At 40.7% G+C, this 14,689-nt stretch overlaps 2 protein-coding genes across 3 annotated transcripts in view; one reads left to right on the top strand and one right to left on the bottom strand.

Annotated features, from left to right (window-relative positions):
• MASTL (microtubule associated serine/threonine kinase like) overlaps positions 1–7,409 on the bottom strand; it is a 33,568-nt gene extending 26,159 nt beyond the window's left edge. For both annotated transcript variants that reach the window (XM_068538475.1, XM_068538480.1), the window contains exons 1-2: positions 7,166–7,409; positions 3,785–3,922 (exon numbers count right to left, since the gene is read on the bottom strand). In XM_068538475.1, coding sequence (XP_068394576.1) covers positions 3,785–3,922; positions 7,166–7,351 — 324 coding nt within the window. In that variant the 5' untranslated portion in view covers positions 7,352–7,409. The remainder of the gene's footprint in view (positions 1–3,784; positions 3,923–7,165) is intronic.
• An 895-nt stretch (positions 7,410–8,304) lies between these two features.
• The window catches only part of YME1L1 (YME1 like 1 ATPase), a 33,490-nt gene continuing 27,105 nt past the window's right edge, over positions 8,305–14,689 (top strand). The window contains exons 1-2 of the mRNA XM_068560369.1: positions 8,305–8,505; positions 13,043–13,174. Coding sequence (XP_068416470.1) covers positions 8,473–8,505; positions 13,043–13,174 — 165 coding nt within the window. The 5' untranslated portion in view covers positions 8,305–8,472. The remainder of the gene's footprint in view (positions 8,506–13,042; positions 13,175–14,689) is intronic.

The following is a 14,689-nucleotide window of genomic DNA, read 5'->3' as shown; positions in this document are numbered from 1 at the left end:
TTTCCTCTTTAAGGCAATCACTTCCCTGGTACACAGAGGTTAGTTAATATTTGTTGATGGTATGAATCATTAAAACATTACTAAGCACAAAAACTGTGCTAGCATGGGGAATATAGCATGAATAAAATGCAACTGATGCACTTAACGATTATAGTTTAGTAGTAGGGAAAGAAGTAAGTAAACAGATAACTGTATTTGAGCTCATGAGAATGCTTGTTTTCTCACACCCTCATCAACAATGATTATCAATACTTTTTGTCAATCTAAGGAAGAGAAAATGAACTTGTTTAAATGTTTATTTACTTTTAGGGAGATTTAGCATCTTTACACTGCTTTTAGTCTTTCATATTTCTTCTCTGAATCACTTGTATTCTTTGCCTATTTTTCTAATGGGGTATTTACCCTTTCTTACTGACCATGTATACGGTATTTTGTGTCAAAGTAGGCTTTATTTTTCACTTAGTAAGACATGCACCATTCTATTAAAATAATCACATCAGTTTTCTTCTAGTACTTTTATGGATTCCCTTTTCGAGTAGAAATCTCTGATACAAAAGGGGAATAAATGAACTTTGCACTATCTCAAGTTTCATAACCACACAGAATTATTTCAAGTGACTTCAGAGAACAGAATCTTGACAGTACATACATCGTAAGGGCAAAAAGAATTGCAGAGAAATCCTAAATTGAATCCATTTGTTTTAGTGTTAGGAAAACAATACTGGTACTGCTATGTTGAAAATACTATATGCATATATATAGATATAGATATAGATATAGATATATAGATATAGTTAGGAACCCAGATTATCAGGGTGAAAGAATACAAATATTTTTCAAAATATTTTTATATTTTATATATTTTTCAAAAATGTTAAGCAAAAATTCTGTAATTTTCCTTTGACCTGGAAATATCAGCATGAACTCATGATATATTTTTCTATAAAAATGTGTGTTTCCTAGTCTGTCCACTGAGAATGCCTAAAAGGAATGACAACCTAGTGGCAATGAACTTTTCTAATCACTACCTCCTAGATCATGGTCTCTAGACACTATTTCCCAAAAAGGAGCTAGACCTCCTTGCCTAGATCTAGTTCAGGACATTTGCAAAATGAGCCTTAACTATCTTGTCATGCCAGAAAGCAAGGAAGCTATCAGAATACTAGGATAGTATAAAAAGACAAAGAAATTAACTGAAGGGGCTCCCACTCACTAAAGATGGGACAATTTAAACACAGAAGAAAATGACTGCAATGGATTAAAACACATCAAAACTACAACATTCCATGAATTCATAAAGATACTTTAAAAAACACACTTATTTAGAGGTTGCACTTCGGAAAACTGGTAATGAAAGGGAAAGAATCAAGCATTTATTCTGCCTTCTTTAGACAAGCTGTATTTCAGAGCAATGAAATAGATAATAAGGGAAAGCTCTTTATAGAAGAATTCCAGCTAATAAAAGCTGAAGGAATAATAGAATTTTTTAAAATCATCATTTTGAAAGCCTTAATAAAGAATCCAGGCATTAGGGTAAGCTGGGATGAAGTGAGAGAGTGGCATGGACTCATATATACTACCAAATATAAAACAGATAGCTAGTGGGAAGCAGCCACATAGCACAGGGAGATCAGGTCAGTGCTTTGTGGCCACCTAGAGGGGTGGGATAGGGAGGGTGGGAGGGAGACGCATATATATGTATATGTATAGCTGATTCACTTTGTTATAAAGCAGAAACTAACACACCATTGTAAAGCAATTATACTCCAACAAAGATGTTAAAAAAAAAAAAAAAAAATCCAGGCATTGAATCACAGGATGCCAAGACCATTACATGAAAGGTTGTGGAGGAGTTGGAATGGATTAAACAAATTTGGTGAAGTGTTGCCAACTGGTGAACTTGGGTGATGATATATGGGAGAGTTCATTATAGTAATCTTTCAATTTTTGTATATGTTTGAACGTTTCCGTAATAAACATTTCCATCTTTGTGTTTCTTGTACTTAGTATAGTACCTGGAAAGTAATAATCAATTATTTGTTGTTATTGTGGCTAAGTTTAGTCATACTTTATCTTTTTGTCTCAAAGTAGCTTTGATTTCTAGGAAATCTTTTGTCTAAGCCAGTGCTTCTCAAACTTTAACATGCCTGGGGATCTTGTTAAAATTCACAGTCTGGGGAATTCCCTAGAGGTCCAGCGGTTAAGACTCGCACTTCCATTGCAGGGGGTGCGGGTTCGATCCCTGGTCGGGGAACTAAGATCCCACATGCCACACAGCACGGCCAAAAACCAAAAAATAAACAAACAAACAAAATCACATTCTGATTCAGCAGATTTGGAGTGCAGCTTGAGATTCTGCATTTGTAATAAGCTCTCAGACAATGCTGATACTGCTTGTCTGTGGACACACTTTGAGCATCAAGGATCTAAACCAGTGATGAAGTTAGTAGACAAGATATGGCCGCCTATCTAACTTCAGCAATAATAACTCAAAAATATTATAGTAGGGACTTCCCTGGTGGCACAGTGGTTAAGAAACCACCTGCCATTGCAGGGGAGATGGGTTCGATCCCTGGTTCAGGAAGATCCCACATGCCGTGGAGCAACTAAGCCTGTGCGCCACAACTACTGAGCCCACGTGCCTAGAGCCTGTGCTCTTTGGCCCATGGGCCAGTTTGCCAACTACTGGCTTAAAAGATGTAAAGTCAATTATTCTGTTTGTTTACACTAAACAGAAGCTACTGGAGTTACCAAACATTTAATCCACACACTGTCTCTGAAGTCAGAAGAACATCTAGAACTTGAAGTCAAAACACCTACCATCCTCACCTCTTCCTGCCCCCACCCAAATTCCTCATTAGAATTAAAAGAGTGTAAGCTGCCGTGTTAAATGAAAAGCAAGCAACTCTCTAAGTCCATACACCCCAAATCCACCACTTCCCTAAATCTTTCCTTATTATACCCCAAGCTTTATGTAGTATTTCTATTATGCATCCTTTACTTAGCAAATATTTGTAGCACTCTGTGCCACACACTGTTCTACATAGCTTATATCAACTTACTGAAATTTCATAACAACCTCTGAGGTAGGTACTATTATTATGTCCATTTTGCAAATGGGGAAACTGAGGTGTGATAGTTCATTTTATGTGTCAACTTGGCTAAGCCATGGTACCCAGATATTTGGTCAAACACTGATCTAAACGTTGCTGTGAAAGTATTTTTTAGATGAGATTAACATCTAAACCATTAGACTTTGAGTAAAAGCTGATTACCCTCCATCATGTGGGAGGGCCTTATCCAATCAGCTGAAGACCTGAAGAGAAAAAAAATTGAGGTGTCATCTCTTTCTCCTCCAAAGAGGAGGGAATTCTACCTCTTCACTGCCTTTGAGCTTGAGCTGCAACATCAACTCTTCCCGGAGTCTACAGCCTGCTGGCCTACCCTGCAGATTTTGGACTTGCTCGCGCCATAACCATGTAGGGCAATTCCCTAAAATAAATCCCCCTCTCTCTACACACACACACACACACATACACACACACACACAGACACACACAGACACAGGCAGACAGACAAACACACACACACACACTCTATTGTTCTTTTTCCCTGAGAACCCTAACTAACAGAACAGGTAAGGTAACTTGGCCAAGGTCATAAAGCTAGTACGTGCAAGATCTGGAATTCAAACCCAGGCACTCTGAACCCAGAGACTGTAATTCTTAAGTCACTGGGTTCAGTGATTCCTGAATGAAGAGAAAATGTCAAGTTATTTACTCACCAAGTAGACATTGTTTGCTGACTGCAGTGAATAGTACAAATGCACAATGAAAGGACTTTTGCTTAGGGCCAGGGCGTCCCTCTCAGCTTGTACTTGATGAGTCATATTTTTGTTGATCATGTCTGCTTTTTTGACAACCTGTAGTATGTAACATGACAATAGACACATCCATTTTATTTTTTATGACAAAGTATTCTCAGGTTTCCAAGTTGCCATCATGAAAACAATCAGAGAGAGAAAACACAGATGTTGTTTGGACCTCACATTGCCAGCGGGAAACTCTGCTAGAAAAACAGCTAATATGGTGAAAACAAAACAAAACTTTGTTAACTTTTTTAACATAGAACTGCTTATCTTGGTATCAAGTGGCAAAAGTATCACATCCCTTTTGATAAGGAAAAAGATGTAAGCAAATGCTCCCTGACTACCCTACCTATTAGTAGAAAAAAAATTCTGTTCTGCTGTCCTTACAACTAAGCCAAAAGATAGTAATGTTCCTAATACGTCCCCAGATAATCAGGAATGTAGGCATAGAGAAATAGTAGCTAATTCATTTTTTTAAATTTCTGGTTCTTTGATGGATGGAAATAGAAACAGAAAGAGGAAGAATGTATGCTTGTTTGCCTGGGAAAAAAATTTCTTAAAAATGGTTAGAGTTTACTGAAACTTAATAGTCTCATATGCTGTGTTATAGAAAATAAATAACTACTCTTTTAAAATCTCAAGGTAATTGGAAAGGAAGCAAAACGATAATCTACATTAAAATTGGAGCACTAGGGCTTCCCTGGTGGCGCAGTGGATAAGAATCTGCCTGACAATGCAGGGGACACAGGTTCGATTCCTGGTCCAGAAAGATCCCACATGCCGCGTAGCAACTAAGCCCATGCGCCACAACTACTGAGCCTGCGCTCTAGAGCCCACAAGCCACAACTACTGAGCCCGTGTGCCACAACTACGGAAACCCATGCACCTAGAGCCCGTGCTCCGCAACAAGAGAAGCCACCGCAGTGAGAAGCCCGCGCACCGCAACAGAGTAGCCCCCACTCGCCGCAACTAGAGAAAAGCCCGCGCACAGCAACGAAGACCCAACGCAGCCAAAAATAAATAAATTTTTAAAAAAAATTGGAGCACTAAACTGAATAGTTAGTAACATTGAGATCAATTCTCAGGAAGATTACAAGTCAAAAAAAGGCATATTTCTTCCAAAGATTCAATAGAACATGTAATAAAATCATTAATACACTGTAAATTCCAGCCTTAGAGCCTTTCCATAAGAAAACAAGGGAAACTGACAAAGCCAGTCTGAAACATGATTTCACCTATCATTCCACTAGATTGCAAGCTCTATGAGGGCATGTTCGTTTTGTTACCACTGTACACAGACCCTACACACAAAGCGGATATTCACAAATACTTATCAAAAAGTGTATTGGTGTCTTCATTTCAACAGCTAATAGTGACTGGTTAGTATAATAGAAGGAAACGCAAAAAATCTTGGGAACATATGAAGCGAGGGAGAATTAATTTCAATAGGGTGGGTCTGAAAGGTCAGGAAAGGTTTGAAGGGGGGCTAAGATGAACCTTAATACATAAATAACACAGGTGGAGAAGAGCAGAGAAGGGTGGAAGGAAGGCACTTAAGGAGGAAACAGAATAAACATAAGTTTGGAAGCAAGACAATACACAGAATTCAAGGACTAGCCAATTGTCTGGCGTGGCTAGAACATAGAATATGTAGAAGATACAGTGGAAGTTTAGAGCCAGAACTTGGAGCATGACTGCTTTCCTAAGGAGTTTGGACTTCAGCTTGCATGGCACAGTCTAAGGAATAAAATAGTGATTCCAGTTAGGGGCCTGTTCCAATAGACTAGGTATAGAAATGAAGGCCTGATGAACCTCAAAAACATCATGTCAAGTGAAAAAAGCCAGATGCAAAAGACCATATATTTCATGATTCCATTTATACGCAATGTCCAGAAAAGGCAAACCTATAGTGATAGAAAGTAGACTGATGATTACTTGGGGCTAGGGGTGTTAAGGGGGGGAGACATTGCAGATGAGCAAGAGAGGTCTTTTCAGGGTGATGGAAATGTTCTAAAATTGGAATGTGGTCATGGTTACTCTATCTTTAATTTACAAAAAACTGAATTGTACTTTTAGAAGGAGAAAGAAAGGAAGGAAGGAAGGAAGGAAGGAAGGAAGGAAAGGGAAAGAAAGAAAGGGAAAGAAACAAATGGAAAAAATGAAGTCCTGTACTTGGGCAGGCTTGGGAATGGAATGGAAGGGGTAATACGAATGAATATGAGACAGAATTGACAGGCCTAGTTGAGAGAGAGAATGTACAGATGAAGTAGAGAAAAGTTAAAATGACTGAAGTCTCTAGCTTGAATGACAGAGATGGTGGTATTATTACATGGAGAGAAGGAATACAGGAGGCAGTTAGGTGGAGAGGATTGTTCGAAGTTAGGCAAGCACAATTCCGAGGTGCCTGCTAGATATTCACACAGCAATGTCCGACAGGAAGTTGAAACTGCACCAGACTGCTGGCTTCTTTCCTTTATCACCATCACTCAGTGCTGAGATGTGAGTAATCTGAAGCTATGGGAGTGGATGAGAATCAAGAGTGGCCAGAACAGCTTCAAATATATTGAAAGCTCTTGAATGCTTTGGAATGATATATACTACTGCAAGGATAAAGGAGTGATTTGGGACATATTTCAGCTTCATCTTTAAATATAAGTACATTCTAGATTTATAGAATGAAGAGAAAAGTGGGGTTTAATGAGATCTTTTGGTTATATAGGTCAGAAATTAATCTACATCACAGCATGCTGACTACAGTTAATCCTACATTGTATATTTGAAAGCTGCTGAGAGAGATCTTAAAAGTTCTCATCACAAGAAAAAAAATTTGTAGCTGTGTCATGATGGTTGTTAACTAGACTTATTGTGGAGATCACTTCGCCATAGACAAATACTGAATCATTATGTTGTACACCTGAAACTAGTAAATGTCAGTTACATCTCAATAAAAAAATGAATCTGTCAAACGGATAGAATTAAAATATAATATGGAAATAACTGTTTCAAATTTAAAGTTTCAACCCTAATCATGGTAAAGCCCAAATTAGTAAAAAGGATTCAGAAGTTCTGGCGTCTCCTATGCTTTCGTGGTGCGAAGAGAAGGGCGGGGCAGAGGAGGCACCGACTTGCCCGCTCTGTCACCCCAAGTGAGAAGTCATCCCGCAGGGCTCCGGAGGTTTCAGCGAGCCAGGCACCCGTCTAGTCGTTCCAGCAGCCCTGGGGCCTGCCCAGTTCAGGGGACGGGAAGGAGGGCCGAAGGGCCGTCCTGTTTCGCTTTCTTTATTCCTTGACTCTTACCTTCACCGCGTACAACCTGTTGCCTTTCTGCCCCAGATACACCTTCCCGAAGGCGCCGCGGCTAATGGGCTTCACTATGGTGAACTCTTCAATGGAGGGAGGTCGTGGCACCGGGATCCTATTCACGAACTCTCCTGTCGGCGTGCCTCCTCCACTCTCCATCTCGCCGCCGGCGGTGGTCTCCATAGCAGGCCAGCCCGGATGCAAGTCTCTGTCAGCGACCAAGGCCCCTTCCGGAGCCCAACTCCCGCCAACTGGTTTCAAAGTGAGGCTCCGCCCACGCCGCGCTTCGGCCGTGACGTCACCCCGTCGCTGCGCACGCCACGCCCAATCCAGTGCGGCCCCGCCCCTGTCACCTGCTCTGCGTTGACGCAGAAGCCAATGAACTTGAAGGCGGGGCAGCTGGGAAATTCTTGAACCAACCACAGACTCTTCCAGGGTGACAGCGGCTCACGTACCTCGTTTGTAGGGACACGGGGCGGCACAAATAGTTCTTGGCAGACGGGGAAAGGGATTACGGGGGCTTGAATCTGAATCGAGGGATTTGAAGAGTTTTCTCCCGACCTCCAAACGAGGCTGGTGGGACCCGGTCCTCATCCCACTTTTTTTTGTTTTGTTTTTTAAACTCCTTTGCGGCCTCCCACCCGCGGGAGAAACGTAAACCAGTTCGGTCTGTTCCGTGAAACAATGGCCAGTGAACTCACAGAATGTGGAGAAACTGGATGAGCAGGATGCGCATGACTGGTCCTGTAATTTGACATTTTAACAGGATGTAACTTGCCTATCTGAAATAGGAAGAGTTATTTATTGTGGGGAAGATACAGAGCACTTAATTGTAGCAAACGAGCTTATTAATAGCTCAAGGCCCAGTCAGAACAGGAAAATATATTGGAAGTACTGATAACGAAGCTGGAGAAAGATTTAACAGGGTCTGTGTCTTTCCCCTTTAAAAAGAAAACTACAGCCAGTGAGCTTTGGGGCTCCGGCGCGTGCATTACTCAACGTGAACGTGAACTACCTTAGGGGGCGTCAGCTGCCCCCTAAAAGGCGGAGCGTTGACGCACGCCCCTGGGTGGCGGCCTCACCTGCCCCGGAAGTACTGTTGCGTTAGCGCCTTGCCTTCCGGGGCAGATTGTCTGTCTTTGCAGCAGCTGTAGGCAGGGGAGGCCATTTTCCGTTTCTAGGAAGAGTGAGGGCGAGAGGAGAGAGAAAAGAAGGGGAAAAAAGGGCTCAGCGCCTCCCCGCCGGGCCGTGGACAAGAGGGACAGTTTCGGCAGGCGGGTGAGGTCGCTGACGGCCTGGAGAAGATGTTTTCCCTGTCGAGCACCGTTCAGCCCCAGGTGGGTCCGGCATCCAGTCCATTTTTCTCCCCCCGCCCTGCCCGCGTTTGCCGTTTGCGTTTCTTGGAAGTGGTTTCTCTTAAGGGATCGTAGGAGGGAAGCGTTTAATCCAGTTGGAGTCCTGGGGTTGAGAAGGGATCGGGGCAACGCTGAGAGTAAAGGGCTGACGATGAAGCAGAAGCAAAATACGAGCGTGATGGAGACCTTGGCTTATCGATTTGATTGCGTGGAATTTTTGCTACAGAATCCATCAGGCATTGTTCAGTGCTAGACATTCTGGGGTGGGGGTGGGGAGGGGGCAGGGGAAACGTCTGCCGTAGGTGTAAAGGGAGCAAGTGATGTTCCTTTTCCATCCTTCGCCTCTTCAAAGACTTTCGTCTTCACAACCCCGATTCTCTACTCTTTCTTTTAAATGGAATTTAACCCAAACATGCTATAAAAATTTGAATAATCTTCTATGAATGCTTTCTTTTTTTGACCGAAAGTAACTAATAAATATATATTGATATATTTAAGTTATTGACTGCTTGTACTTAAAATTTTGATTCAGCCTCCTCCCCATCTTTTCATTTTTGAAGCAAAAGGGCAGAGAAAAAAGATTCCAAGCGTTTTTATTTTAAATTCTTCTTTCAGGAGTAGTCACCGGTGATAATGTTTTATTCTTAGTTCATTTAAAAATCTTTTTTGATGGTGACTTTTTTTTTTTTGAGAGTTCTTCACAGTTTTGCAAATAAACGGTTTTTGAAAACATTCCGTTTTAAAAATAATTTTTGACGTTTTTTAGTTTCTTGGTTAAAGCATATAATTATGTCCCTCTGTGTAACCTTCACTCCCTTTTGTTTTGTTTTGTTTTGAATTTTGCTAGTACTGGTGGGGTAATAAAAAATGAAGTGGTTAGTTATTTATTGGGCATCAGTAATGTGCTAGGTGAACAAAGCAAATGTGGAATCTTGATGATATGAAGTAAAAAATGAGTAGGAGTTAGCCACGTGAAGAGTGAATAGATGTGAACAGGTAGACAGAACATCTGGAGGTTCTGAGATAGTGACAAGCCTAGCTGATTGGAGGAATAAGAATACGGCCAGTGTGGCTAGAGCATGGTGATTAAAGGGCCAGTGACGGAAAGGAGGTTGGGGAGAAGACTTGATGCAGATCATACAGGGTGTTACGATAAGGGACTTTGGACTTCATTTTAAGTTTGTTGGAAACCACTGAATACTTTTAAGCATGTTAAGGAGTAACATGATCAGATTTACATTACAGTCTATTACAGAGTAATAGATTACTCTGGCTTCTTGCTGTGTGGAGAATGTGGAAGGACAGAGTGGAAATGTTTTCAGTTTAGGATGTTATTACACTAATCCAGAGAGGGATAATGCACCGGTAAGTGGTGACAGTGGTTATGGAAAGAAGGGGATGAGATTTATTTTGAAAAAAAGAACAGAGGGAATTCCCTGGTGGTCCAGTGGTTAGGACTTCATGCTTTCACTGCCAAGGACTGGGGTTCAATCCCTGGTCGGGAAACTAAGATCCCAGAAGCCGCGCCGTGCTGCCAAAAAAGAAAGAAAGAAAAAAGAATAGAATTTAATGAGGAATGATGGAAAGAGGTGTTTCTGGGTTTGATCAGCTGGATGCAAGTAGGTGTTATTTACCAAGATGACCGGTGTCTGGAGGAGTCCTACCAATCGTTTGAAAAAGAGTTTGACTTGGGGCTTCCCTGGTGGCGCAGTGGTTGAGAATCTGCCTGCCAATGCAGGGGACACGGGTTCGAGCCCTGGTCTGGGAAGATCCCACATGCCGCAGAGCAACTAGGCCCGTGAGCCACAACTACTGAGCCTGCGCATCTGGAGCCTGTGCTCCGCAACGAGAGGCTGCGATAGTGAGAGGCCCGCGCACCCCGATGAAGAGTGGCCCCCACTTGCCGCAACTAGAGAAAGCCCTCGCACAGAAACGAAGACCCAACACAGCCAAAAATTAATTAATTAATTATTTTTAAAAAATTTAAAAAAAAAGAATTTGACTTGGCTTGCTGAATTCAATATTAAACCTTTTGAAACTGAACTGCAAGAAATTGATGTCAGGAAGATCCGATTTTAGGAGAATTTATCATTAGCTGAATGGAGTTAGTGGTATGCAATGTCGGTAGAGGTAGTGAAGGAATTTTCTGTACTATAGGTAGTCCTAACTGGACTCATGTAGGACCGTTATATGACACAGAAGTTCAACCTTTTCATTGAGGAGAGATCAAACCATCTTTTAGCAGGTTAAATTCTTTATTGAATGAGAAGAGGTACAACTAATTAAAATAAAACTTTTCAAGGTTATAGACAGGGAATTCCCTGGCGGTCCAGTGGTTAGGACTTCACACTCTCACCGAGGGCCCAGGTTCAATCCCTGCTCGGGGAACTAAATTCCCACAAGCCGCACAGGGAGGCCAAAAAAACAAAACCAAAAAATGTATAGACAGAAAATATGTATCTTAAAATAATTTCATTCCTGTAGTTTTTTGTTTGTTTGTTGTTCTTGTTTTTTGGTCACGCTGCGAAGCTTGTGGGATTGAACCCAGGCCCTCAGCAGTGAAAGCATGGAGTCCTAACCGCTATACCGCCAGGGAATTCCCTGTTTCTTGTAATAGTTTGAAAAGAGCTTATCATTTCTTTCTGACTGTAAAAATAATACAAGCTAATTGCCAAAAATCCTGAAAAGAAAAATATAAATAAGAAAAATCACCTATAATTTCATCACCCCAATAGATCACATTTTAGAATAAGTTCTTTCATCCTTTTAACTCTACACAAATATGTGTATGCATACTTTTTAAAAAAATGTTACATAAAGGTTTACGGCTCGCTTTTTTCATTTAAAAAACAATATTATGAATTTATTTCTGTATCAATAACCGTGGGATGAAAAGTCTTTAAGTGAAATCTGGAGTCAGATTATCTGGGTTAGAATCCTTCCTATAGTACTTTCTTGCTGAGAAAGTGTAGTAGTGTGATAGAAATGTAATAGTAACTAATGTTTATAGCTGTTAGGAGGATTAAATGAGATAATATAAGTAAAGTACATAGTTCAAAATGTGGCATATAGTAAGAGCCCATTTAATTTAATCATTTACTCAACAGATACTTATTTAGCATCTACTGTGTGCATTATTGTTGCACTGGGATACAGTATTGAATGAAATGGAGAAAATAAGGTAGAGAAAAATAAAATATAAAGTGTTAAGTTATATTAAGTATAACGTAAAAACAGTTTATATTAAATAATTTATAAATAAAATAGAAAAAATAATAAAATAGAGGAAAAAACCCCTTGCCACATGAAACTTATGCTCCAGTGGGAGAATGTGGTATAATAAATAAAAACTATTTGGTTTTTGTTCCCAATTCTTGGCACAGAGCTCCTAAAACCCTTGAAATTTCCTGTGTGATGGGCGTGTCTTTATTCTTAAAGCCCTTCTTTGGATCACACCTGGATTTACGCTAATGAGGTGACTTAGATTGGGGTTTCTAGTAAACAATATATAGGTAAATAAGTAAATATATGAAGTGTGTTAAATAATGAAAATGTCAAGAAGAAAAAATAGAGCAGAGGAAGGCAATAAGGAATATTTTTTAGGGGAGGGTTGCTGAAATCTTACATAGGTTATCCAGGGAGAAGATGCATGAAAAGATGACTTTTGAGTTAAGAACTGAAGGGAGAGCAAACTATGTGACTAACTCGACAGGCGGGAATAAACAGCAGTGCAGAGTCCTTGAGGTGAGGGCCTGCCAGGTGTGTTCCAGGAACAGAAAGGGGGATGCGGTGGTGGGAGCAGAGAGGAGGAAGGGGAACTTAGTGGTGGATCAATTCGGAGAGGTGATAAAGAGCCAGGGAGGGCTTTCTCTGTCATCGTTATTAGGACGTTGACTTTTATTGTGAGAGTAGCCATTGGAGGGTTTTGAGCAGAGGAGTGATGAGATCTGACTGGCTTTAATAGAGCAGATTCAGGGAGAGAAGTTAGGACGCAATTGTAAAAATCCACATATAGATGATGGTGACTTAGAATAGGGTGGTGCAGTGGGGAAGCTGAAAAGTATAAAATTCTGGGTATATGCTTACTTGTTTCATGTCTGCGAAATATTTCATTTTTGTGGTGGTATCATTTGTGTAGCCACTCCCCTATTGGACATTTATAGCTTTCCACAAATTTTCAAATATTTTGATGAAAACTGTCTTCTGTGCATATGCAAGCATAGATCATTACTTACTAGATTATTTCCTTGGAATAAATCCCTAGAAGTTAGATTGCTCGAATGGTGAAATGTATGTATTTTTAATACTTTTGCTGTATATAACCCCTATACTATCCTGAAGGGATATACCAGTTTTCTTCCTACCAGCAATAATCTGAGTATTTATAATTTTTAATGTATAGTTTTGATATACGGTGTATATTTAACTTTTTACAATACCCAATCCTGACAATAACAAGTTTTTTTTCTGTTTTTATTTTAAAAAGCACTGCTTATTTTCAACTTCTATCTTTTTATAGGTTACAGTTCCTCTGAGTCATCTCATCAATGCCTTCCATTCACCGAAAAACACATCTATTTCTGTCAGTGCATCAATTTCTCAAAACCAGCATCGAGATGTAGTGTCTGAGCATGAGGCTCCCAGCAATGAGGTAATAGTTTTTACCCTGGGTGTGTGAGAAAGTTTTTTTAGTTTAGTACATTGTAAACATGCCTGAAATAACTTTCTATGTTTAGGCATTTGTAACAGGGTGATTTCTGTCTTCAGCTTAATCTCCCTTAATCTCCCTTTTATGTTTAAAGATGTCCAACTCTGGCTTTGTTGTACATATAGAAATATTACTTTATTTTATTTTTAACATTTAATTTATAAAAAATTTCATGTGGCAGTGTATTGGTATTCACTTCCTACATTACTGCTTGTAACGTTTAGATATTCTTTTGTGTTGCTTCAATGGTAGCAGGGAACCTACAGTTAACTACAGTTAACTCCATAATTCCCATAATTCTCAGGAAAGATAGAATAGCAAGAAGTTATCATCTACTGCCTTATAGGAGCTTTCAGTGTAATTGAACAATTAGAATATAGATACCTGAAAGTGAAATGTATAAGCTATGAAACTGTACTTTGAGTATTCAGAGAATTATAAAATCATTGTGGCCTAGGATATAGCGAATTCCCAACCTAGGAACCTTGTGTTTACAAGATTCATTAATAAGATAGTTGCTTGTAGCTCAGAATACATTTTTCATAGTAAACATTATAATCTACAGTTAAGTTTCTCAGAAGCCTCTTTAACCATAAATAGCTTATGTTCTTAGTCTGATATCAGGGGCTATGGCAAAGGACAGTAGAGGAGGAGTTGAAAAAAAGTTTACAGGACTTCCCTGGTGGCCCAGTGGTTAAGACTCCACGCTCCCAATGCGGGGGGGCCCGGGTTCGATCCCTGTTTGGGGAACTACAATCCCACATGCCATGTGGCGCAACCAAAAAAAAGTCTGCTTTTGGTGGGGGTGGGATGGAGGGTGGTTGTGAGGTGAGTCGGGATACAATTTTACTTAGATGAAAAGTTTGTCTTTATGCTTTCCTTTTTTTTTTTTCTTTTTTAATTAATTAATTAATTAATTTTTGGCTTTATTGGGTCTTTGTTGCTGCGCGCAGGCTTTCTCTAGTTGCTGCGAGCGGGGGCTACTCTTCCTTGCGGTGGGCGGGCTTCTCATTGCGGTGGCTTCTCTTGTTGCAGAGCATGGGCTCTAGGCGTGTGGCCTTCAGTAGTTGTGGCACATGGGCTCAGTAGTTGTGGCTCGCGGGCTCTGGAGAACAAGCTCAGTAGTTGTGGCACACGTGCTTAGTTGCTCCGCAGCATGTGGGATCTTCCCGGACCGGGGTTCAAACCCGTGTCCCCTGCACTGGCAGGCAGATTCTTTTTTTTTGTTTTGTTTTTAAGTATTTATTTATTTATGGCTGTGTTGGGTCTTCGTTTCTGTGCAAGGGCTTTCTCTAGTTGTGGCAAGCGGGGGCCACTCTTCATCGCGCTGCGCGGGCCTCTCACTATTGCAGCCTCTCTTGTTGCGGAGCACAGGTTCCAGACGCGCAGGCTCAGTAATCGTGGCTCACGGGCCCAGCTGCTCCACGGCACGTGGGATCTTCCCAGACCAGGGCTCGA

This window comes from Eschrichtius robustus, chromosome 1 (genome assembly GCF_028021215.1).
Source record: "Eschrichtius robustus isolate mEscRob2 chromosome 1, mEscRob2.pri, whole genome shotgun sequence".
NCBI classification, from domain to species: Eukaryota; Metazoa; Chordata; class Mammalia; order Artiodactyla; family Eschrichtiidae; genus Eschrichtius; species Eschrichtius robustus.
Note: the sequence above shows the minus strand (reverse complement) of the source record. Positions and strands in the feature narration are given on the sequence as shown.